This window comes from Maylandia zebra, linkage group LG12 (assembly GCF_041146795.1).
Source record: "Maylandia zebra isolate NMK-2024a linkage group LG12, Mzebra_GT3a, whole genome shotgun sequence".
Classification (NCBI taxonomy): domain Eukaryota; kingdom Metazoa; phylum Chordata; class Actinopteri; order Cichliformes; family Cichlidae; genus Maylandia; species Maylandia zebra.
The window spans coordinates 39,744,803-39,771,147 of NC_135178.1; the positions used below are offsets into that span (position 1 = coordinate 39,744,803).

The following is a 26,345-nucleotide window of genomic DNA, read 5'->3' on the forward strand; positions in this document are numbered from 1 at the left end:
GTAGTGCCTGCATGTGAGTCTGTGTCTTTGTTCAGTCTGTGTTATGTGTTTCCTGTTTTACTTTGAAGGTCTCTGTCTTATCTCAGTGTGTTCAGTTTACGCTTCCTTGTCTCGTCAGTTCTGATTTGTCCCAGCTGTGTTTCCCTCCTGTTGTCCATTCCCTGATTGCTCCCTCTGTGTATTTAAGCCCTGTGTTTCAGTTTGTCATGGTTGTGATCTACCCTTATCTTGCTGTGTGTGTGTTCTGTGTAAGGTTCTTTTGTAGTCTCAGTTTTGTTATCCTGTTTGAGTTCAGCATTAAAGCTGTTTTGAGTTCAAGTTTTGCCTCCGGAGTCTGCACCTTGGGTCCTTTTCCTGCCTGCACACAGCCGTCACATAACACCGAAAGCGCTTTACACATCAAGTCCAATTATGTTAAATATGTACCAACATCTTATTTCTTTCTATCATGGCTGGTACAGTATATAAAACATCACATGTAGTACACACGTGTACTTAATTGAATTGGATTCAACTCAACTTTATTCATTTTCAGAAAATCACAACAACAGGTGCCTCAAAGTGCTTAATTTTGTAGGCTCTACAGTTATACAGAGAAGGCAGGAAACAGGTAATGACCTACGCCTGACTCATGTGACGGCACACATGGTTAATAGTGGGTTAAGAACCACCTCTTAAGGGACGACCCCCACTAGGGTTTAAATACCTGAGACTCTCCACCCGTTCAGTCACTTCTTTCAAGCTCCTAACTATGAGAGAAACATGCTCTCTGTTTCTACTTGGTTTGCTCGAGTAAAAGAAGAATTTATAAACTTTGTATTTTCTTCTGTCTCCTTCTTACGCTGATAGCAATGCCTGACCAATGGTGAACATTTAGAAAATGTGTGATCTGCTGCACACAGCTTAACACACAGCTTTCCTGCATGGAGCAACTTTTGTTCCTCACTGGTTCTAACAGGAGCTGTTGATGAGCGATAATTCATTAAAACACAGAAAAATTGTTTATCAGATTATTACAAATATCACTAAAATCATCTGCTGCGACGGGTTCAGGTGAGGGGAGGAACAGAAGTTAATTATAACTAACAAATAAATGCAGAGAGGTAAAAACAAACAAAAAAGTTGAGTGAAGGAGAAACACCCAATGCATCATGGGAATCCCCCAGCAGCATATGCCTATTGAGGATCCAGGGTCACCTGGTCCAGCCCTAACTATATGCTTTAGCAAAAAGGAAAGTTTGAAGCCTGATCTTGAAAGTAGAGATAGTGTCTGTCTCCTGAATCCAAACTGGAAGCTGGTTCCACAGAAGAGGGGCCTGAAAACTGAAGGCTCTGCCTCCCATTCTACTTTTAAATAATAATGAGAATAATAATAATAATAATAACGAACTTTATTTATAAAGCACACTTAAAACCAAGGGTATGCCAAGTAACATAGAGAATAAAAGGAAGATAACAGAAATAGGACCAAAGCAAGTACTAGGTATGCAAGCAGGTAGCTGTCACTGATACATAGGAAAGCAACAGATACAGAACAAACAAGGAATTAAATGAGCATAAAAGTGCATGATATAAAATCATAAAAGAAATGTTAACTAGAGGGAAGGGCAAGATTGAATAAGTGGGTTTTTAGTCGTGTTTTAAACAGTGCAATAGAATCAGATGCGCGGAGGTCGAGAGGAAGGTTATTCCACAGTCCCGGGGCAGCCAGAGCAAACGCACGGTCACCCCGAGACTTCAGCCGAGATCTGGGTTGCGTAAGAAGTAGTTGAGTGGCAGATCTGAGTGTTCTAGCAGGAGTATGTGGTTTGAGAAGTTCACTAAGATAACTCAGTGCTAATTTATTAATAGTTTTGAATGTAAGGAGTAATATTTTAAATTGAATACGGTACTTTATGGGCAGCCAATGCAGGCTAGCTAGGACAGGAGTAATAGGGCAAAATTTCCTGGCACCAGTCAAGAGGCGGGCTGCTGCATTTTGGACTGTTTGCAGTCTAAGAAGAAGAGAAGAGGGAAGACTGTAGTACAAGGAGTTACAATAATCCAACCTGGAGGTCACAAAAGCGTGAATAAGCTTCTCCAGGTCCTCGTGCGGAATATAATGCCTAGCCTTAGAGATAAGGCGCAGTTGGTGGAAGCTAGATCTCACTACAGCAGACACTTGCTTATCGACTTTGAACAAGCTATCCAGCAGTGCACCCACGTTACTGACAAAGTCACAAGAAAAGCTAGCAAAGGGACCCAGGGCAGCACAGAGTTGGGCACGAGGGATTTTACTGTTGAACACCACAGTCTCAGTCGAGGGAATTACTCAGGAACAATTCTTTGACCTTACGCATGCATTCTTGAAAGTAGTGCAGGGACACAGTAAGGTCATCAGTAAGTTCAAAATAGATCTGTCGTCGGCGTAACAGTGGAAGGCGATATTGTATTTTTCAAAGATTGTATTTGCTCCCTCTAGGTGCAATGAGAAAAGAATAGGGCCTAAAAATGATCCTTGAGGCGCACCACAACAGACTGGTGCAGAGGAAGAGAAGAAGGTGCCCAAGTTAACCGAAAAGGACCTGTCAGCGAGGTATGATTTAAACCAGTGGAGGGCAGTGCCTCTAATACCCACAGTGTGTTCAAGTCTTAATAATAAGATGTTATGGTCCACCATATCAAAAGCCGAAGAGAGGTCCAGTAAAACTAGGACCATAGAGCGTCCAGTATCAGTAATTACAAGAATATCATTAAGAACTCTAACCAACGCTGTTTCAGTGCTATGCAGTGGCTTAAAAGCAGATTGAAATTTCTCAGCAATATTGTTCGTGTCCAAGTGCGCCTGGAGCTGGGAGAGAACTAGTCTCTCCAGGATCTTGGATAATAATGAGAGGTTAGAGATCGGTCTGTAGTTTGGAAGGTCTAGGAACAACAAGTAAGCCTGCAGTGGGAGAGTGAAGTGCTCTAATAGGGTGATATGGTACTAGTAGTTTAGAGATATTGTACAAATGGAAGAAAATATTTGTTTAATATGCACAATGAAGGACATATCCTGGTCAAAAATCAATCAATCAATCTTAGTAAGTTACACGTACATGTTGCGTGTTGCACATACAGTTACCTGCACCCTTTACATCCTTCCCTCTTTACATCTTCCACCATGTAAAAAGGACGTGACATGCAATTCTTTAGGCTTCGAGAACAAAACTGAGAGACTCTCTGAAGGTTAGAGTTAGACGAGTCTAGACAAGGACATGAGAAGCCAAGCAGGAAAGCTAAGGGAGGAGAGGGAGAGAGATGTGACCGCCTCTGTCAAGAGCCAAAGCAAAATGAGCAAAAATGACTCCAAGGTTCCTCACAGTGTTACTGGAGGTAATGCCATCCAGAGTAAGAATCTGGTTAGATACCATATTTCTAAGATTTTCAGGGCCGAGTACAATAACCTCAGTTTGATCTGAATTAAGAAGCAGAAAGTTAGCGGCCATCCAGGTCTTTATGTCTTTAAGACATTCCTGCAGTTTAACTAATTGGTGTGTGTTATCTGGCTTCATGGACAGATAGAGCTGGGTGTCATCTGCATAGCAGTGTATATGTATGCTATTTCTTCTAATGATGCTGCCTAAGGGAAGCATGTATAATGTAAACAGAATTGGTGCTTGATGATTAAACAGGCTGGACACAATAATATAATATATATAATTATATATTGAGGTTTACTCAGTAGACAAAGAAACAGTTTGATCTGATTCTTAGGACTGATGTGTGTTTCTTAGTTTAAGTGCACGGATAAAGCGCATGAGCAAAAGAGAAACTCTTGCAGGCGCAGTGGTTTCTTTGTGTGCATAGCTGCTGAGTTCTGCCCACGTGATTGTTGGATTTACACCGGTGAAATGACACACATGGGAGCACAGCTGACACACATGAACCTAACGACAGGACAGGAGAGGTGAAACTAAATACACTGACATTGAATACAGACTTTCAAAGTAAAACAGGAAACATGGAGATTAGACATGACATGAACTAAACATAACCACGCAGACATGACGCATGAACCAGGGAGACTTAGTACAGGGGGAGACAACAAGACTAAACAGCAATCTAGAAATTAACTAGGTGAACTAAGCTAAGGCACAAATCAATACAAAAGATACATAAACTCAAACACTGGGTCGCTCGACCCAGGACCATGACACAAAACAGTGAAGAAGGCGCAGCAGCGCCTCTTCTTTCTCAGGAGACCAAAAAGATTCGGCATGAGCCCCCGCATCCTCAGGACCTTCTATCACTGTGCCACTGAGAGCATCCTCACTGGATGCATCACCACCTGGTATGGCAACAGCAGCACTTACAACCACAAAGCTCTCCAGAGAGTAGTGCGGTGTTCTGAACGGATAACTGGAGGTGAGCTTCCCTCCCTCCAAGACATCTACAGGAAGCGGTGCCTGAGGAAAGCGGGGAGGATCATCAAGGACTCCAGTCACCCCAGCCAGAAACTGTTCAGACTGCTTCCATCAGGAAGGAGGTTCTGCAGCATCGGGTCCCGAACCAGCAGACTGAGAGACAGCTTCTTCCATCAGGCCATCAGACTGCTGAACACGTCATGGACACCTCACCTTCACTTACCAGAACTTCAACATTATGCACTCCACACTGTATATAAATGCCACTCGTTTTGCACATTTCCAACTGCCGACCTCTGTAGATTTAATTTAATTTAATTTTATATATATGTATATATACACACACACACTTAGATATACATATTTACTATACATATTCAGTAATGCGCATACATACTATCCCATAGCCCCCATCCTTAAAACCTCCTCCCTCACAGAGAGAATTATGACCTTGTTTTCTGCTTGTCCATCATCTAAAACAGGAGTCTCTGTTTAACGTCTCCCATGAACTTACAATGGCCTCACTGTGGCAAGTGTGTGTGGTAGAGCATAAGGCCCATTTGTAGTTCACATGCATACAACTAAGTGAGAAAGTGATATTACTGTTACTAATGTGATATGATTAAAATATGTGAACAATACACAGGATAAAGAAATCTGCCACCACACGGGAAACATGGAATTGTTTTCCATTATTCTGCCGATGACTCGAGGATTCATTAAAAAGATAAATGGTTTATCAGCAGACTCCCTGCTCAGGTGTCTTGATAAATTAAAGGCCTGGATGGCTTTGGGCTTTTTGCATTTTAATGAGCAGAAAACAGAAGTGACGGTTTTTGGTGGCTTTTCTGAGACCACGACTATGGATCTTGGTTCTTTGACACAGTTTGTTAAACCAATCATCACTAATCTGGGAGTTAAAATGGAAAACATACATCAGTGTAAGTGGAGATATTAATTCAATGTTTACTTTGATGAAACATCAAGAAAGACATGAAGTTACTGAAAAAAGGTTTTGGACTTCACCATTTAACAACAGTCCACACTGAACCACAGACAAGAACTGTAGTAAAATCAAATAATCCATATGAAACAAGCAAACGACATATCATTAAAATCAGTCTCAGTTATGTCATTAATTATGAAACAAAAAACATATTGGAGAATCAATAATCAAAGAAAAAAATCAAAGCATTAAAGGCATTTTATTACAATATGCTATTGATTTAATTGATATTAATATATATTAAAAATTAAGTTAATGCTGTAATATTTGTAATTTAAAGGTCACAGAGAAAATAGAATGACTTATATGTAAACATTCAATTTCATTCAAGTCATAAAAATCTTTTTTTTTACTGAAAGAAAACCAAACTGTCTCTAATGACCAAAACTAAAGACGTTTTCCTGTCGCCTGTTTATTCATACATTTATGATAAATTGCCTTCTTTACTAATCAAACATATATTTATGAAAGTAGTAATGGTTATAAATGAACATATTGTTACTTAACAACTCAGGGACATAAAACTCAGGGAATCCACACGTTTGGCTTTAATAATACAGTATATAATATTAGCCAGTCTGAGTACAGTCTTACTTGATACACATATACTGTGTTGTGATAACAGCTGTATTATACCACTGTCTTTTCATATTTAGACACAACTATAGTTACATGTCTCATTATTAAGTCTCTATTAACTAGCAGTCGAAGTATATTATGATCACACAAAACTGTATTACAGCTTTCTGCCATATTGTTTACTGTAATAATCAAATAACATGTCGATCCACTGTGATTTTTTTATTGACTGTTTTTACTATTATAATTCATTTTTCCCCTTTTCGGCTCATTTTGTGGCCTGGCTGCATCTGACATCAGAGATTTGTGTTGAACTAATAAATTCTGCTGTGATTGTTCATTGTAATTGGAGACAGAAATAAATTACATAATTATGTGAAGAAGTGCTTGTATAATAACTTGTCTTTAGTGTTTTTGTAAGCTAACAAATGGAGTTCTGTAACATACCCTTATATTGTTAGATTGTTTTTTGTGTATTCATTGGATATGAATACATGTATTTAGCTTTAGAAAATAATGAATGTCCAGGCAGAAGTGTTTTCTATGTGCTGCAAAATATGGGGAAGTATACAGAACTTTAAAGAAGTACTGATTCTTTTTTGTTTGTTTTTACTGACATAAAATGAAGCATCTGAAACTGTTCGTTTCTTATCACATAACGCTGCAGGCTGATGCGTCATTGATCTTTTCTGATAAGATTTCTTGCATAAGCGTAACTAATTCTTTTTCATGTGTTTCCTGGAGTTCCTCTTTTTTATCCTCATCCTTCACTTTCTTCATTTCATTTTCCTGTTTTTCCAGTAATCTCTTGATCCTGTAATAACTGGAATTCCTTTTGATGACATGTTTCAGTAACTCATTCATTTCCTTCTGATATTCTTTCTTCTGATAAGCTAATTCCTCCACAAGTTTCTTTTGGGATTCATTGGCATTTTCAGCTGCCTTTCTTGCGTCCTCTTCATGTTTTTTCTTCATCTCCTCCAGGGTTTTCTTATGTTTCTCCTCCAGTTCTTTCTTCTCCTTTTCCTCCTGTTCTCTTCTGAGGTGATCCTCCTTAAGTTTGTTTTCATATATTTGCTTTTCTTGTTTGTACTTTTCTTCAAGCTCTTTGATTTTTTGCTCTTCCTCTCGTCTCGTCTCTTCTTCTTGTCGTTGTTTCTCCCACCATTCTTTCTGTTCTTTCTCCCACTCTTCTTGTTGTTTTCTCAGCTGTTCTCGGCTTTCTTCCAGCTTTCTGTCGACATTTGTCTTTTCCTCTTTTTCTGACTGAATTTGTTTATCCACAATTTCAATCTGTTTGTTAAAATTCTCCCGATATCTTTCTACTTCCTTTTTCTTATTGATTTCTTCTTCATTTCTAATTTGTTCTTCTTTTCTTCTTCTCTCTTGTTCGAGTCTAATTTTCTCCTCCATTTCCTGGAGTTCTTTGGCTTTTTCTTGTCTCTCCTGTTCCATTTGTTTTCTCTCTTTTTCCATTGTTTCCTTAATGGTTTCCATGTCTTGATTGTATTTTCTCTGAATCTCTTCTTCCTTCTTCTTTAGAATGCTCTCCATTTTCATCTGTATCGCTACTTCAGCCTCTTGCAGCATCTGATTGGTGAAGTAGTTGCCTCCATTGTCCTTCACCATGGTGTCAATCTTTGCTATCAGATCACTGACTTGTGTGCGGTTTTGTTTCTCAGAGTTATTGAACACATGGTATCTTCCTCCACAGTCAGAGATCAGCTTCTTAAAGGAACTGTGACATTTGTTCTTGATGTAATCATCAACAGACTCTCCCTGACGCTCCAGATCGTCTCCTCTGGTTAAAAGAACAAAGGTGAACTTTTCTGAATCCTTCTTAAAGAATTTCTTGATGAGTTTCAGTGTCTCCTTCTCCTCTTCTGTGAATCTGCCGACCTGTATCACCAGCAGGAAAACATGTGGTCCTGGAGCCAGGAGACTGACACATTTCACCATCTCCTCTTGAATTTCTTCATTGGTCAAACTTGTGTCAAACAGACCTGGAGTGTCGACCACAACAACAGGACGACCGTCCACCTCACCGTGTAATTTCTGACATTGTTGTGTAACTGATATTTGACTTGATGCAGCTTTAAACTCATCTCTTCCTAAAATGGTGTTTCCTGTAGAGCTCTTTCCACAGCCGGTCTTCCCAATCAGCACAATCCTGAGACAGTCTGAGTCCTGTTCTCCACCTTCATCGCCTAAAACATAAACATAAAGTTTTATATTTATTATTATAGGTTGTTATGTCAAGACTGTAGGACATCAGACTAAGAAAAATATTTGTGCTTACCTGTGATCATGTTCATCTTCAATTTCTTAGCTTCATCTTGTTGCCTCTTAATGATTTTCTCTTGTTGTAAGACTTTCTCCATTTGTGCATGTAGCAAGGTTATAGCTGTATAACAGTGTGGTTTGCCCATGCTCTTTTCAGACAGGCTCATTTTATCCACAGTCTGAAGCATGGTCTCCAAACTATCCCTCTGCTGTTTAGCCTTGATATTGAGAACCACATGTCTTTGTCTAAAAGTCTGAAGGAGCTTCTGGATGTCCTGGTTTTCCTTGAAAAAGTTAAGAACAGCTGGATCTGTAGGATCTGAGTCCACGGTGAACAGAATCATGGTGAAGTCATTGACCCGAGAGCTGAATGTTTCCTGGATGGTCTCTAACTCTCCCTTGTCTTCATCAGTGAGGGGAGCCACAGGTAGGACCAGGATGAAGGCATGGATTGCCTGACAGAGGGAGATACACTTGAATGATTCCTCCATCACTGCCTCCTGAGGTTTTCCATACAAGGCAGGCAGCTCCACCAGGGAAACCCAACGTCCACACACCTCTCCCTGATGTTTAACACACTCTGATGAGTTGGAGACTGAATGAAGCTCAGTCTGACCTAAAATGGCCTTGGCTGCTGACGTCTTCACTGCTCCTCTCCTCCCACACAGAACCAGGTTCAGACTGGACTTCACTCTCGTGGGTTTAGCTTCTTCTTTTAACATGAGATATTTTCCCCAGTTTTTACTCACTATTTGATTCATTTTTTCCATAAACTTTGAGTAAGATATGGGAATGTCTTTTTTGTCAAAACTGATATATTCCTGCCTGTGATCACAGTGTTTGATGAGTCTTTCCACTGAGGAACTCTTTCTCTCATTATGTGTCAGGATGACCATGGAGTGCTTAAATGCATCTTGACCAAACACACTGAGGACCAAGTTCAGATTTTTTCTGTCCTCTTCAGAGAAATCAGATCTCACTAACAGCAGCAGAACATTTGGTCCAGGAGGACAGAGACTCACACAGCTCTTCATCACTTCTAACAATTTATCAACAGACAGACTGAAGATGTCGGGAGTTTTGACTACTGTTAACGGTTTCCCGTTCCACTCTCCAGAGGCAGCGTGACATTGCTTTCCTCCAAGGACTTTAGACACAATGGATCTTTTCTTTCCAGTGATGAGGTTTTCCAGGGCTGATTTCTTGTCATCATTTTTTCCAAACAGCATTATTCTGAGTTCATGTGCTGAAAAAAAAAATTTCATAATGAGAACACACATGTCCATCTCACTCCTATTTACCACATTTCATTACGTAGTTTTCAATAACTAAATAGACCAGAAAAATGTTCTTTAAAATATTTCTGACTATATCTTTTAGTTGGTTACAGGTGGATCAGCACAGACAGAAAACTTAATGTTACAGACTCAAGTGACACCTAACAACTGCCATCAAATTTGAATATTATCTCACTGTCGACTGATCCATCCATCTCTCACCATGTTGTCGCAGTGTGTGTGTGTGTGTGAAACTATGGACCGTATTTACTAAATGCAGTCCCCAGTTACAGTTAGGTGTGGGTAGTTTCCTTTTACACTCAGCTGTCTCTGCAACACGATGGACTGGTACAGCATCCGTATCACTTCAGCTGCAGCACCAATCCGTCTCTCAATATCCTGCTTCCTTCTCCCGTCACTTGTGAACAACACCTAAAAATACCTAAAATCCTCCACTTGGGACAGGATCTCATCCATGACCCAGAGTGGGCTCTTCAAACTTTTCCGACTGAGGAACATGGTGGAAATTTGAAAATGTTGATTCTCATCCCCACTGCTCACACTAGGCCACGGCCTGTTACAGGCAAACTGGAGGCCATTTCCCACCAGGAGTCTGACTTATTGCCTCAACGTTCCACATGCCACAGCTGTGAGTTGAAGATCTCGTGGACTGGAGCCTCTGCCTGGCATTCGCAGCGCACCTTCACTGTACTTTTAGGTGTGCTTGGTCTGTCCGTGTGATTCGACTCACCACCAGGTCGTGATCAGCTGATATCCCAGCCCAACTCTTTACCAGAGTGTCCAGAACATATGGCTACAGGTCCAGTGATACATTTACAAAATCCATCATCGACCTGTGACCTAGGGCATCCTGGTGCCATGTGCACTTATGGAAACCCCTATGTTCGAACATGGTACTCGTTATGGACAAAATGGGATTTGCCCATAAGTCCGAGAAATAAACGGAGTGTCACAGGGCTCTGTATTAGGTCCGCTTCTATTTATCATTTACATAAACAATCTTGGTCTAAATGTGCTAGATGCAACATTGCACTTCTATGCTGATGACACAGTTATTTACAGCTGTGGTTCAACTCTTGTCCAAGCCATTGACTTCTTGCAGAAAACATTTTCTCCTGTCCAGTACTCATTACTTTAGCTTAAACTAAAGCTTTTATTCGCCACATGCAGTGGCAGGGTGCCCTGCAGTGGAATGAACCCGCCCCCCGACCATACACACACAACACAGACATCACATGGGGATACAAGTCAGAGAACGGTTGCATTACAGAAAAACACTGAAATGTACACTACAATGGGAAAGTACAACAGGAAAAAAAAGAGACCTCTGCTCATGCTGTGCTATAGGAGGACAGCATGAGAACAGGAAACAAAAAAACTCCTCCGCACAGAAAAGCACATAAATGTCCACAGCACAACAATATGGAGCACGTGACCAGCAACAGGGTTGGGTAGGGGGTGAGGAGTAATCCCAGGCAACACAGCAGCCATCCTGCCACTGCGCCGTCTCTCCAGCGCGGGCCCAGACCTGCCTCGTGTTCCCCGACCCGCCTCGTGTTCCCCAAGAGGAGTCAAGCATCGAAGGCGTTGGAAGGGGAGGGGGGAGAGTGAGTGCTTATCAGTGTAAGTGTATGTGTGTGTGCGTGTCCATAGTTCAGCTGAGACAGTGTCCTTCGCACTATCAGGCTAAGTAAACAGACTACCAGCCAACCCAGGTGGCCTTGCATGGAATGGGAAGAACAGTCTAAACACAGTCGTTATCAGGGTGTTGTTGTACGGCTCCAGCCTTGAGCCCACAGCTGGCGCCGAAGGGATAGCCGCAATTAGATGGTATTTTTTTCTTTTATACAAACAACTCATGAGAATTTCAAAGTTGTACTTTAACACTCCGACACCGACATTGGTCTCTCAATCTCCCGTTGGAGAGCCGCGAGCTTCTCCATGATGTTATCAAACTTGCTCTCCGTGGTCTTGTCATTCTTGTGCTCAGAGAGCAGATTCTGAGAACTCACGACTGCAGTGAGCTGCTCCACGATGTGGTCCAACTTTCACTCAGAGGTCTTATTCTGAGTGTTCATGGCAGCCGTAAGCTTCTCCAAGATCTTAACCATGCTGCACTCAGGGAGCCCATTCTGAGAAGTTGCACCTTGTCCCAACATTTCAATCCCAGCGGGCAGCCTTGGGGGGGTTTGCACAGCTGGTTCCGCTGTCTTAATTCTTCGATAAGCCAGGGCCAAGCCAGCTCCGATCAGCAAGAACCCTGTTATCATGGTTCCAAATAGATAGATATCTTTAACGTCCTCGATCGACAGTCCCGCCAGGCACACAACCCTCCAGTTATGCCACCCGTCCATCGTGTGTCCGGCAGGGAAAGTCCTTCCAGGGCACTCGGACTCTCCTGACCCGGGGCTTCTCGTTGAGAAGAGTGTGTCAATTGCATTCAGAGACCAGTTGATCAAATCCATAATTCTCTTTTAGGTTTTAGAAACAGACTGTGAGAGAGTGTTCCAGGGAGAAATAAAAACACGAGACAAGACAAGGACATAAGAAGCTAAGCAGGGAAGATAAGGGAGAGGAGAGGAGAAAAGTGTGACCGCCTTCGCCGAGAGCCAAACGAGCAACTCAACTGTTGTTCAACAACTGTTCTCAATTCAGGCAAAACAAAGCTAGTGTTGTTTTCTAAATCAAGGAAATGGACCCAAACAATTCCATCAGTAACCACTCTTCAGGGTAATATAATAGAGTTTGTTCACACGTAGAAATATCTGGGTTTTTCTTTTAATACAAAGAAGCGGCTTGTTGCTGCAACATTTTTACCTGTGCTGGATTATGGGGATATTCTATATATGAATGCTTCTGCTGCTCAATTTCTTCAAATGGTTGATCTGATGTTCATCACTAACCGTACATTTCAGACTCACCACTGTGAGTTCTATTCTCAGGTAGGATGGTCTGCTTTGGCAAGTCGGAGGAACTCTCACTTATGCAGTTTTATTTCTATGGCAATACTGGGATTGCTGCCTTCTTATATATGTTCCCAGCTTGCAATGAAGCATGCTGGTCACTATCCTCTTCATGCACAAGGTTATTTGTTGCTTTCTGTTCCATTTGCCCGAACTGAATTTAGAACCCTGTGCTTGGAACAACCTGCAGAACGACTGGAAAATGACTGAATTATTTTCATTAAGTGCTTTTAAATGTAAACTAAGAATCCATGAAACTGTTTCCATTAGACTGATTGTCATTTTAACAGAATTTGGAATTTTTGTTTAATTTTATTTTTATTTTTTTAATTTTTATTTCTTTTTGCATGTGTGGTGTTGCTGCTGGCTGTGTTTAATTGAGTAACTTTTGTAACTGTGAGACTCTTCCTGCTGCCTATCTTGGCCAGGTCGTCCTTGAATAAGAGGTTTTTAATCTCAATGGATCTTCCTGGTTAAATGTGTGGATGACTGAATGTAGTGTAAAGCACTTTGGGGTGCATAGGGCTAAGATAAGATAAGATAAGATAACCTTTATTAGTCCCACACGTGGGAAATTTGTTTTGTCACAGCAGGAAGTGGACAGTGCAAATGTTATGAGGCAAAAATTAGAATACAATAAGAATAAATACAGTACACAACTGTACAGAATAGAATAAAATACTATATACAGTAGAATACAATAAAATAAATATACAATAAGATAAAAATAGAATACAAATACTATATACAACTGAGTAAAAATACAACGATGACAGAAAGGAGTAAAGCACTATACAAATACAGGCCATTTACCATTTAAATAAAGGTTTTTAAAAAAAGAAAGAAAGAAAAAACAAACAAACACACCACTCGGGTTTTGATCCGGGAGGCCGCTCTACCCAATCACGCCCCTCCAGGTCTCATTGTCGTTGCCCACATGACCATTGAAGTCTCCCAGTAGGACAACAGAGTCCCCAGGTGGAGCACCTTACCCAAGGACTCCAAGAAGGCTGGGTACTCATCATTCAGCGCATATGTGCAGATGACAGTCAGGACCCATTCCCCGACCCGAAGGCGCGGGGAACAAACCCTCTAGTCCACGGGAAAAAAACCCAACATATAGGCAGCAACCTGAGGGGATAGAATACCCACCTCGGCCTGCTACCTCCCACCAAGGGCATCTCCAGCTGGAGACAGAGTCCATCCATTCTCCAGGAGACTGGTTCCAGAGCCCAAGCTGTGTGTTGAGGCCAGTTATATCTATTCGGTGCCTCTCAACCTCACACACTAACTCAGGCTCCTTCTCACCAGAGAGGAACATTCCATGTCCCAATTTCTTGTCTTGGTAGCAGGGGATTAGTCCGCTAGGGCCTTGTTCCTGGCTGCTGCCCGACACACTGCACCAGACCCCTACGGTGCCTCTGCAATAAAATATTTTCTTCATTTAGTTTCCTGTGTGAGGGGTTATGTATGTTACTCCTCCAAGTTCCCTAGCAGAGGGGGTCGTAACATAAGTAGGGGCTCGTCCGGGGCTCCTTTTCCCCCATCAGGAGAATTCCATTTGTGAAAAAGTGAGAACCTGTGTTTTGCTACCTTTATTTCCCCTCTGCCCTCCTCCCTGGTTGAGCACCATGTTGGCTGCATTTTGTTTGGATTGGTTCTTAGCTGCTCCATCTGTTGAGCTCCTTGATAGCTGCCACAAGTGTGAATTGCTGCGGATTGCTTCGTGTCCTTCGTGTCCTTAAAACACTGTAAGAGTAAGCTGAAATAACTAGTAGCAGACAAGTTGGTGGAGGCTGGTTTGATCCAAGCCTCTTACCTGCCTGAAGGCTCTGGTGAGCTAAGACGAACTTCCTTGTTTGAGAGCGACCATAAAGATGGTTCTAGTATGGATGGTGTGGGAGATGAGCGGGCGAAGACACCGCGCACGCTCCCTGGCTATGATCACCTCTCCTCTGGAAGTTCAGAAGCATGGATTGGGGGCCGGTTAAAGGTGCGACTGGTACGGCTCCATTTGGAGGCTGAGGAGAAGGCCCAGGTCAGGCGAGTTCAGCTAGAGCTTGAGATCCATTGCTTGGAGACAGAAGCAGATAAAGCAGTGAGGCTGCGTAAGCTGGAGTCTCAGCCACAAGCCTCATCTGTCTCTGCTGTTCTTCCAGGTTCTACCCCGACTTTGCAGTGGCCGAGTGATATATGGCCCCTTTTATTGCAGTGTAATCTGACTGGCAAAGCCCAGAAGGTGGTGGCCACACTTCCTTTACAGGACATTTGAATTATTCCAGTTTAAAATCGGCTGTTTTTCAGGCCTATGAATTGGTCCCTGAAGCATACAGGCAGAAATTTCGGCAACAGGAAACTTCCCTCCCAAACATATGGGGAGTTTACCAGGGAAAAAGGGATCCTTTTTGACAAGTAGTACTCTGCGTTAAAAGCCAATGATTATTAATCACTGCGTGAATTGATGTCACTGGAAGACTTTAAAAAGGGCCTTCCAGAGAGTTTAGTTTTACACTTGAATGAGCAGAAAGTAAACACTTTAGCAACTGCAGCTGTTCTTGCTGATGAGTATGTGCTCACCCATAAGTCCTTTGTCACAGTTAATGAGAAGTCATGGCTCAGTGCCGTGCAGCAGGCAGGCATGGCTAAAACTTTAGGTTCAAAAGAGTCATGAATTTCGTGTTGTTATAAACCGGGACATGTCATTGTGAACTGTTTGGACCTGAAGCATTAAATTCTCAGCAAACTAAAGGTATTGCCTTTGTGAAAGTAGCATCCAATCCTGAGTTGCTTGGTTGTGGCGGTAAGGTGCCGTTCATCTTTGATGGTTTGGTCTCACTAAGTAATAGAAACACTGACCTGAAACCAGTGCGCATTGAGAGACGCTGGAGGTGCTCAGATTAATTCTTTCTAGTGTTTTGCCTTTCTCAGCAGACTGCATGTGGTTTTAATGTTGTACTGCGTGGAATAGAGATGGCTCCCAGACCAGTTCAATGGGTTTATATAAAATCAGAACTTGTTTCAGGAGTTTTTCCCATCGCAGTATGCCCAACCTTGCTAACCTTGCGTGTTGTTGGGGTGGGTTAGTGCGTCCTAGTCTGGAGGTTCTAGATCAGTGGTTCTTAACCTTGTTGGAGGTACCGAACCCCACCAGTTTCCTATGCGCATTCACTGAACCCCTCTATAGTGAAAAATAAAATATGATTTTTTTTTTCAAATTCAAGACATAGATTTTGTTTTACTGGTGCACAAAATGAGCCGTGCATGTCACGGCGGAGCCTCTGCCGAACCCCTGAGACGACTCACCAAACCCCTAGGGTTCAATCGAACTCAGGTTAAGAACCACTGTTCTAGATAATCCCGTCAGTCACAAGGCCCCAGACATTTCGTTGACGCTGAAGCTGTACCCAGCTTGTGTGGTTACTCGTGCACAAGCCCGTAAAGATGTTGATATTTAAACTCTTTTTGTCTAAGTGCTTGTGAAATATTTGCAAAGTGTCAGTGCAGTGTGTTATCTCAGTGAAGATGACTGGACTCACCAGATTCTGAAAAGGCCATGATGTCACTCTGCTGAAAACACCATAGACTGGTTGACCTGTAGAGGGGAGGGAAAGTGTTTGATGCTATAAACACAACACTGACAAATACACACTCCAAAAGCAAGGCGACTGTAGAAAATGAATCCTTCTAACCAAAAAGAATCTTAACCTTAACTATGATGCCATTTTTAATTATTAGTATTTAAATTAAGTGATAAGTATGGAAGAAGCAGAAGCATGTAATTTATGCATAATCATCATTAATATTAACATAATATAAGTTCAGAGTTAAGAGGTTCTCAGTCATCCAGGTCATCGTAGTCTAAGGAGCTTGGAAAGAAAAGCGTCTGGACTTCTTTAAGTTGCTTGAAAATGTTCATATGGCTGATAACTGTGATTTGGTGTTTAAAAAATATCACCTACGCATTGCCCCTTAGTATTACTTTGTACTATTATTTCATCTAAAATTTTGATATAATAATTAATTTGACAGTTTTGGGTGTGATCAGTGATTTACTTTCTAAATACATTATCGACAAGCTTCATTTATATCTAATTTGGAAGAATTTACTTTCATTCTAGTTCACTCACCTGCTGATGTCTCCAATGTCTCCTTACACCAAGATTAACTTGACAGTTCAAAAGGTATGAATTAAAGTAGAGCTGTGCCTGGATTAATAAAATAAGATAAAAGTGTTTCACATGGCGATATTTCTCCAAATGTAAAGTTTTAATACAAACTGTGAGTGCTACAAAGATCAAAGTGTTTACAGCTGTTTTCTATGTTTGAAACACATTTCCATTGCATATTTACCAATTGATGAACATATTTTACAAAACATATTCAAAATTCAAACTATTTAAGAAAAAATATATACAAATGTCACGGCTGCGGCGGCAGACGTGTGGAGTTATGATCGAGGACCCAAAATGGAAGCACTGCCTATGATGCAAGTGAGCTTTATTTAAGGTGCGCAGGATACAGCAGGAGCGGCGAATGGCATACACAGAAACTAAGGGGAACCTAAACAGAGGAAACACAGGGAGACTCCAGGAGACATCGCAGACGGACCAGCGATGAGAACGAGCTGACTGCACTACAAATACACAAGCAGAAACACGAAGGAATGAGGAACAGGTGGCAACAGCTGGAACTGATTGGGCAAGACGAGACAAGGAAGTAAAACAGAATACATGAGACACAGACCTTCACAATAAAACAGGAAACTCAACACACACAGACTCAGAGACACAAGCTTTACACAGAGACCTGACTACACTGGAACACACAGGCAGGGATGAGTAGACACAGAACAGAGGGAGCACAGAATAACACGAGGAGCAAAGGGATCAACACTAGGACCTAGAAATACAGACAGCAATAACATGAGGGAAATAAATAATAAACAGTGCAACTCACTGGGTCACAGACCCAGGACCAGGACAATAAATACAAACAAAATAACTGAAAACTCACAAGTATATAATTTATGATTACACAGAAGGTTACCTGTTGTAACCAGTAGTGACTGAATGTCATGAAGCATCTGGTTCTGGAGGTGGAATGACATGTTCTCTATAAAAGTATGTAATCATATAAGAATTTTACAAAAATGCTTATATAAATTGCTAGAAGTAATCTGAAGTGTCAGCTGAGATCAAACAAAACAAAAATCACCACTTATTCCCTCACATTGAAAATTGTATTTACGTCAGTAGTTTCCCTTGTTTTCTTTCGGTGAAGCATTTAGGTATCTAGGTATTACTTACCTGCTGAAGTCAGTTGTGTCCTCACACCAAGATGGCTAAAGTGAAAGTAAAAAAAACTCCAGTTCTGCCTGTGAAATATGTGGACTGGGTGTGGTTTGGAAAAAAATGTGTCAGGTAACACTAGCTTGTTTTTCTGTTGAGAAATATGGACTCAGACATCAAGATGTTAAATCCCACCATATCTGTGCTCTGATGTTTTTTCCCCTAAAGTTAAAGTCCTCTTTGTAAAAAACGTGAAGAAGTCATCAAAAAATGTTTTGCAACAATCAATACACTGAAACAAAGAAATTAGGTTGAGATTTCAATCAATGGGCTTTGATCAGTAGTTGTCCCATTGTTAATTCAGTAGTGTTAGTTTCAGTCATTGTGCAATGTACTTTTGGGGAAACCTGCAGTCAGCTGAGACTGAAGAAGTCACTGAGTGACGAAATGTTTCTCCCACTGAAAACATCCAGATGAACAGAATCAACGTTTTGGGATTTACTTACCTGGATGATTGAGCCTGAGCATCAAGACCTTACCCAAGGATGTTTGGCATGAGACTGAAGCAGCCTGGAGTAGGTGACTTGCTCTACTGCCTGAGCTACAGCCACCCCAGACATATTACAGGGTTTAAAGTCTACAAAAATTAAATATCTTGTAAAGAAGAAAGCAAGAAATAAAAACACCTGGAAGAAACTGTTCTTCTTTCATTTACTCATTGTAACTCACTAGGCCAGAGTTACAGCAAGCACAATTTGTTTGTCGCCACAAATGTATCGCCCATATGAGATCACTAAATGTTTCTCAATCCTAAAAGCTCACACGGCGTCTGTTATGCATGTTTAGTTCTGTAAAGAGAGACCTGTCTGACCTGTTTTACCTGCTCACTTAGTATCAGTAACAGATTCCATGAAGATGAGTTGGTGCAATTTTCATGAAGTGTTTTTTTGCATTTTCACTTCAGACAAACATTTTTTCAAAGTTTGTTTTCTGTGTTGTTGGTGTTATGTAAGTTCCAGGTGGAGGCTGACCATTGGTGGAGGACTGGGAGAGGCCGGACACAAATTGGCCGGGGCACCCTTCGCTGCCACTTCCTGTTCCCATATGGCTGCGTGTGAATCTGTTTTCTAGGATGAGAAGCTTTTCGCTGTGTTGTAAATAGTGTAAATGGGCCTTTTATTTTGACCCTGTAGCTTTAGGGGTGGGAAGCCATTTTATTTCGGTGCCTTTTTTCTGTAACCGGAAGGTCGCCGGTTCGATCCCTGGCCTCTCTGTCCTGGTCGTTGTGTCCTTGGGCAAGACACTTCACTTACCGCCTACTGGTGTTTGCCAGAGGGGCCGATGGCGCGATATGGCAGCCTCGCCTCTGTCAGTCTGTCCCAGGGCAGCTGTGGCTACAACTGTAGCTGCCTCCACCAGTATGTGATTGTGTGTGTGAATGAATAGTGGCATTGTAAAGCGCTTTGGGTGCCTTGAAAAGCGCTATATAAATCCAATCCATTATTAAATATTTTCATAGAGCAGTCAGTGTACCAAGAAGTTTTTTTTTCTTTTGTAATTTTTCCCATGTGAAATACACTAGCTTGGCCACCCAGTTAACATTAGTAATGCTCTACTTTAGCAAATTTTATTTTTCTGTAATGAATTCAATATTCAAGACTTTAATCTCATAATTAATTTTTTTTTCTAAATGTGGTGTAATACTCCTTCATAATATTTGTAATTTCGTTGCTAAGAAATTATTTATGTAATCATCTCACAAAAACAGACCTGAAATAATCCCTAAATGTTTCGTTTTCATTTGCAGAAATGACAAAGCCAAAAACCAAACCAGGCCCTTCCTGTCAGGCTCCAAACACCTGCAACAGGGAGACATGCAGTGGATGCCTGGGCAGCCTGAACGTAAAGGAACAAGAAAACAAACAAGAAAAGCTTAAAAACAGCATCTGGGCTGCTTCTGTTAAAAAAAACAAATGCGAGCAGGGTGGTTATTTTTGCCCAGTTGTCAGTAAGTCTCAAAGTTCTGATCTAGGGTTGGTCTGCCAGACAATTCTATATTTATCACAGTTATCAATGTTTCCTTGAATATGATGAAGTAAGAAACTAACAAGACATGTTTAAACACATAAAATATTAATTTATAAAAGAGCATAAATAAAAAAGCTATTCACATCAGAATAACATCATCACACTAAAGACATCAAACTAGAAAAAACTTCAACTATTTTAATTTAAGCTACTTCTGATTTTTAATTTAATCGGCTATTAACTGAGAGACAAAAGAGAAATTTACAGGTTTGGTCACCATAATTACTGTTTAACTACGACAATAAAACAACAAAGATGTGAAACTTAAAGGTTTGTTATACATCAATTTGCTTACATGAAAGACTGGCTGCATGTTTTTCTTTGTTGTTCTTGCAGGTTTCAAAGCTACATGCCCTGGGCTACCAACTAATTCTGTTTCTTGGACAGTTTGACTGAAAGGGCCGTGTAGTAGGGGATGTGATCACTCACATCGAACCAGCGGAAGGTGCTGCACGTGACATCCTCATGAAGATGAGGAAACTTTATGAACACCTGCTGAGAAGTAAGATATGCTTTGTCCATTATCTGTAACCAGGTCTCCTTATCAGGTAGCCTATCCTAGCTGACTTAGATACTCATGGTACCCATTCAGACCAGTAACCTTCTTGCTGTGAGGTGACAGCTGCCCTACATGTGGCTAACATGAAAAAAGAGTTATATGTGCCTTATTACCTCCGCATGTGGAGTTCACATAACCAAAGCTAGCCATACTGAACCTCTGGTGTTACCCGCCTTAACAATTTTGTAAATGTTTTTGTGTGTGTGTGTGTTTGTGTATATAATATGGTCGTTCACACTCATGTATATAAAAATGTAATTGTACAAATCTTCTAGAACACCACACCTGATAATCCTCACCAAGACTTTCTAGTATAACAAATACATCTGTAAACATGTTATGAATATGAACACCAAGATTCTTAAACACTAGTGATGTGCGATACCAAGTAATATCCAGGGTGGTATGGACGATACTGATCCGATACCGATACTTTGTACAAAAACTTATTTTATTTATTGTATCTCAAATTATAGCATCATAATGATTACAGGACATCAGATTTCTTGTTCTTATCACTTAATAATGCAGAGTTCATCATATAGAAATAAAAAACCTCAAGTTTTGCCCTATTTGAACACGTTGCCTGCAGCAGTAAAGGACTCTGTGAGAGACGTCAGTCTCGCCCTAGCAGCACCTGTCCCTGTCCTCCTCGTCAGTTCGCCTCAACATACGCTCGTCATATTCTGTGATTTACTCTGAGGTGTTTGACAAGGTTAGTGATGTTGCCACAACCATACATGCCAACCCTCCTGATTTTTCCAGGAGAATACCGAATTTCAGTGCCCCTCCCGAAAATCTCCCGGAGTCTCCCATTCTCCCGAATTTCCACCCGGGCAACAAAATTGAAAAAAACCATTGTAAGAAACTCCGTTCCGGGTTTCTCTGAGGCGTGGGCTGGAATCATCAGAGTCCATCCTTTAACCTATAACAAAATCAAAATATTCTCAAGCATGATCAACGGTTAATCACGGTACCGGCCGGAGTACCGGGAGCAGTTTGGAAGAACAAAGAGACACGGAGACTGTTCTAGATTGTCATTCCAAACTAACTCAAAGTTTATTCTTTTGTGCAGCAGTTTTATAGGCAGAAGGGTTCGTGTGTCAACAAGTTTCAAGTTACAACCCTGCCCACTGGGTGGGGTGGCGTCCTTCTGACAGTTGGAATCCTTTGTTCAGCAAGGGCAACAAAGATGCACTCACAAGAACAATAAATCTTATACAGAGGTCTCCTACATCCTGAGTTCTGACACAAAAACCAGATGGTCTTCACATAAACATCTTCTGCAAGGGAGTGATAGGTAAAAGAGTGATTTGTCGGTGTTTTCCCTCCAACCTTAGCATCTACTTTCACACCATAAATCTTGAGTTGACATAGCAAGAGAAAATACACTCCTAGACATAGAATACAGAGTTCTTTCATTAGTGAATTCTGAAACAAACCACCTGGCCCTTAACAAGCTCTTTTCTAAGAGATAGAGAAGGGAGGATGGGAATAAGGAGGTGATCTCTTGTGGTATTTTCAACCTTGAAGTACCAGCCTGTGATTCTTACACATTAATTCTTGGGTCACATAGAAAGAGAAAAACAACTAGTAAATGGGCCTTATTGAGTAACAGTTTTCCTGTATAATATCACTACAAAACAATATCCTGTAAATGCTAACCGTAGTGCTAAAATTCACAACAACCATATCACAGAATTGATAGCGCGGCCCAGCCAATTCCAGTTTACAACAATGGCGGCAGCTGCTTAGTTTTAATATTACTCTTATTTCTCTTTCTGGGTCACAAAAAACTTTTAACATATTTTCAGGTGAGAATGTAGCTGTGTGAACTTCAAATATCTGAGCCGACACATCGTCTTCAAACCCCCGCGGTCTTTCGCTACTCGGGTTAAACATGATATGTTTTCTTCACTGTTGTGTTTTCTAATGTAAACTCAGAATCAGAAAGGGTTTTATTGCCAAATGTTGAGCAGGTTTACAACATTAGGAAATTGCTGCGGTGCTTCAGTGCAAACATACTGTCATAAAAATATAAAAATAAGAATAAGAATTAAAAGAGCTAAGTGGATAGATATATACATGATATATACATGAGTGCAGGGCCCTATTTCAGGAAGCCGGTTTAGAAAACTCAGAGTGAAAAATGACACTCAGGGTTGAGTAACCCCGAACTGTCCAACTCGGAATATTCGGTTTCAGAAAGGCTGATAACAATTAGTTCAATCAACGCGGAGTTGCTTTAACCCCAAGTTAAGCACACGCACGAGGATACATAAAGCCCTGATAAGCGGAGCACAGATTAAGCGAGTCACCATGGAGACGGAGGGAAAGAAGGCGCGGTCAATGTATCTTACAGCGCTTGAGGCCGAAATTCTGATGGCAGCATATGCCGATAACATGCAAATTCCACGGAAAAAAAGTAACACAGCCTCAGCTGCAAAAGAAAGGGAGCATGCATGGCAAAACATAGCCGACAGAGTCAATGCGTGAGTGTTAATTTAAACATTGATCTAGGGATTTCCACCCATATAACACGTTATTTTATCATGTGTTATTTTATTTGTTATTTTATACATTTTATTTTGTGATGTGATGTGAGCGCAGGTGCAACCCAACAGGCCCCAAACGTTCCTGGCAGCAAGTAAAAATGAAATATAAAAATATAGTCCAAACAGGTGAGGTGTAATTGTATTATGAGCCATAGTGCTTGGTCTGTTTGTCCCATGTAAATCAATTGCAGTTAGAGGCTACATTAATTTTCTTTCTGTAAGAACTTATTGAAATTATCTGAGCACATTACAAGTACATATTTGTTTACTCTGTATGCTCAAATGTGACCCGTTATAGCCAACAGAAAAAAAGCGGAGGCCCGAAAAACAGGTGGGGGTCCTCCACCACCACCACTCACAGAGGCTGAGCAGTTGGCCCTCAGCCAAAACAGTGGGCGCCCTGTGGCCGAAGGCATCTCTGCGGGGACATCCTCTGAGTCAATAACCCCGCAAGACACAAGTGCCTACATAAGAGGTAAATCCAAAATAATACATGATGTGCATACACCCTTTCTTCACAGTCACCTTTGCAGTGCTACTCATTCATTTGATAAACTCTTTACCATAATGGATTATTTTGTAGTGAAGTTATGTTCCTACTGATTTTGCCTTCCCTCAGTCTTGGTTGTCTTTGAGAGCATAATGACAATGAAGTGTGAGGTGATTGGTATGTTTGTTAATTGCCATTTGGTCCCTTGTAAGTTATAAGTGACCTGTATAAACCTCATATTCTATCAGTTGATGGTGATGGTGTACTGCATCTGGTGCAGCCTCCTGTTGAGCCAGACCAACATGCAGTTGTGAGTAATACTCCACAGATTATATGAGTTTACAGTAGAACAGCAATGTTGTTTATTTCTTTACTACAGGAAAATAATGAAGAAACATTGACAGCTGTTACAGAGGAGGAAGCAACAGAGACACTTTATGAGGTTTACATCTTTTAATACTTTGTGTACAGGAAATACAGGCGACCAATAAAGCCAGTTGAACAAAAAATCTGTTTATTCTTCTTTCAACATGTTGAGGTGATGGGTCAAAAGAAATGATTGTGACATATGGTGTCTCTGACTGCGCTTCCATCTTGTATGTCCGTGCGAGGGTCAGGATGTTCATGGTTTGGATCACTGCTGATGTTTGGTTCAGAAGGACAGTGTTCTCCTCTAATTGTGGCAATGTTGTGAAGAATCACACATGCCACAATAATGTCACATGCCCTTTCTGGGGTGACCCTGAGTCTTTGCAGGCACTGGAACCGGGCCTTAAGCATTCCGATAGTCATTTCAATTCTGGCTCTTGTCCTGCAATTAGCCAGATTATATCGCTGCTGTGGGCCCGGTTCAGGGTCAGGGTAAGGGGTAAGCAAATAGGGTAAACATGGATACCCCCTATCACCAAGCAAGTAGCCAGTGAACTCTCCTAAGACAGAAGGATACACTTCAGTTCAAATGTCCCTGAAGCAATTGGTCTTTATATATTTTAAAGTATCCTCAACTCATCCATCCATCCGCTTCCGCTTATCCTTTCCAGGGTCGCGGGGGGCGCTGGAGCCTATCCCAGCTGTCATGGGGCGAGAGGCAGGGTACACCCTGGACAGGTCGCCAGTCTGTCGCAGGGCCAACACATAGAGACAGACAACCATTCACTCGCACATTCACACCTAGTGACAATTTGGATTATCCAATTAACCTATCCCCACAAGTTGCATGTCTTTGGACGGTGGGAGGAAGCCGGAGTACCCGGAGAGAACCCACGCAAACACGGGGAGAACATGCAAACTCCACACAGAAAGACCCCGGCCTGATGGTGGAATTGAACTCAGGACCTTCTTGCTGTGCGGCAACAGTGCTAACCACCGTGCCACCGTGCTGCCCCTGTATCCTCAACTCACCATGTCCAAATTTTGTGCTCAGTGTACATTCACGGAATATTTGTGAGTCATGGACAGAGCCTGGCCACTTGGCTTCCACATTTGTGATAATGTTGGCAGCATCATATATGATCTTCACAGTGCAGAGAACACAAATTAGCATCCATTACTATAATGAAATAATTTGTTAGTTTGAAATGCTACAGGGAACTATGTACCTGTACATTAATGCTGTGGAAAGACTTCCTGTCCACATAGTCTCCTTCAATTACTGAAGGAGCAATGATTGGAATGTGAGTGCCATCTATACAGCCAATCACGCCTGGGAACCGTGAGAATAAATGTAAAATTTAAGTAGTAGTTCAAGTATCACCACATCATGAATTAAGTTTTGGTCATCCTGATACCTGCAATTTTGTGGCATCCCTCTTTGATAAATCTTGTGGGTCTATGACCGGGGAACACCACAAACGAGTACAGGAGACGTTTCAGTGCAACTGTAACATTCCTGACTGCCCGACAGACGGTAGCCTTGGAAACGTGCTCAGCGTCACCAATATTATACAGAAAGCTCCCGTTTGCAAAAAACCGAAGTGCAATACAAATAATATGTACAGAACTGAGAGCATGTCCGCGATGTGTCACATGAGCAATATTAGGCCTGAGGATGTTATTCAAATAAATTATAGATTGTGCTGAGAAACGGTAACGTTCACACAGAAGATCATCAGGAAATGATAAAATGTCCAAACGCGCTCTGATCACTCTCTCCCGGCGGAGAGCTCTGCGGAGAATTTGGGCTTCAACATCTACTGGCTCTTCAAGGAAGTGGCACGCCATGTCCGACACTTCCTACTGTCAGGTTTCCGACAAAGAGGCGGAGAAAGTCAGGGTTAGTTGAAGTAAACCTGCTAGGGGGCAGGTTAGCTTCACGGAGTGTGTCGTCATAGTGACTCACTCAGAATTAATCTGAACTCGCTTTGTGAAACCGAAAACCCAGAGTTTTCGTTAACTCAGGGTATACTTACTCAGAGTTTGCACTAAACCGGCTTCCTGAAATAGGGCCCAGGTGGCAGTGCCAAACATGAAATGATGCAGTGACACAGCGTAGGGTCATGTGTTAGTGGCGGGTACAGTCATATGGTTATTGTTCATGTGTCCGACAGCAGAGGGGAAGAAACTGTTCTTATGGCGAGAGGTTCTGGTGCGAATGGACCGGAGCCTCCTGCCTGAGGGGAGCAGGTCAAACAGACTGTGTCCAGGGTGAGAAGGGTCAGCCGAGATCCGAGCTGCACGCTGCAATGTCCTGGAGGTGTACAGGTCCTGCAGAGATGGGAGTCTGCAGCCAATCACCTTCTCAGCAGAGCGCACGACACGGTGCAGTCTCTGTTTGTCCCTGATAGTGGCTCCAGCGTACCACACGGTGATGGAGGAGGTGAGGATGGACTCGATGATTGCAGTGTAGAACTGC

At 41.7% G+C, this 26,345-nt stretch overlaps 1 protein-coding gene across 3 annotated transcripts; it reads right to left on the reverse strand.

Moving 5' to 3' along the window:
* Positions 1-5,327: 5,327 nt before the first annotated feature.
* LOC112435676 (GTPase IMAP family member 8-like) lies at positions 5,328-18,557 on the reverse strand. 3 transcript variants are annotated; one of them, XM_076891290.1, is made up of 6 exons: positions 17,821-18,557; positions 17,561-17,626; positions 16,642-16,719; positions 16,051-16,106; positions 8,270-9,499; positions 5,328-8,177 (listed from the first exon to the last, which is right to left on the reverse strand). In XM_076891290.1, the coding sequence occupies exons 4-6, from the start codon at positions 16,067-16,069 to the stop codon at positions 6,622-6,624; spliced, it is 2,805 nt and encodes a 934-aa protein (XP_076747405.1). In that variant the 5' UTR covers positions 16,070-16,106; positions 16,642-16,719; positions 17,561-17,626; positions 17,821-18,557; the 3' UTR covers positions 5,328-6,621. The 3 variants fall into 3 exon arrangements, with proteins under 3 accessions (XP_076747405.1, XP_024655604.2, XP_076747406.1); XM_024799836.2 differs by lacking the exon at positions 17,561-17,626; XM_076891291.1 differs by lacking the exons at positions 17,561-17,626; positions 17,821-18,557 and adding an exon at positions 16,929-17,554.
* Between the last annotated feature and the right edge of the window lie 7,788 nt (positions 18,558-26,345).

Coding starts and splice junctions, on each gene's coding strand:
- LOC112435676 (XM_024799836.2), bottom strand. Junction 8,178..8,269: donor GAAGATGAACATGATCACAG/GTAAGCACAAAT, acceptor TTTATGTTTTAG/GCGATGAAGGTGGAGAACAG.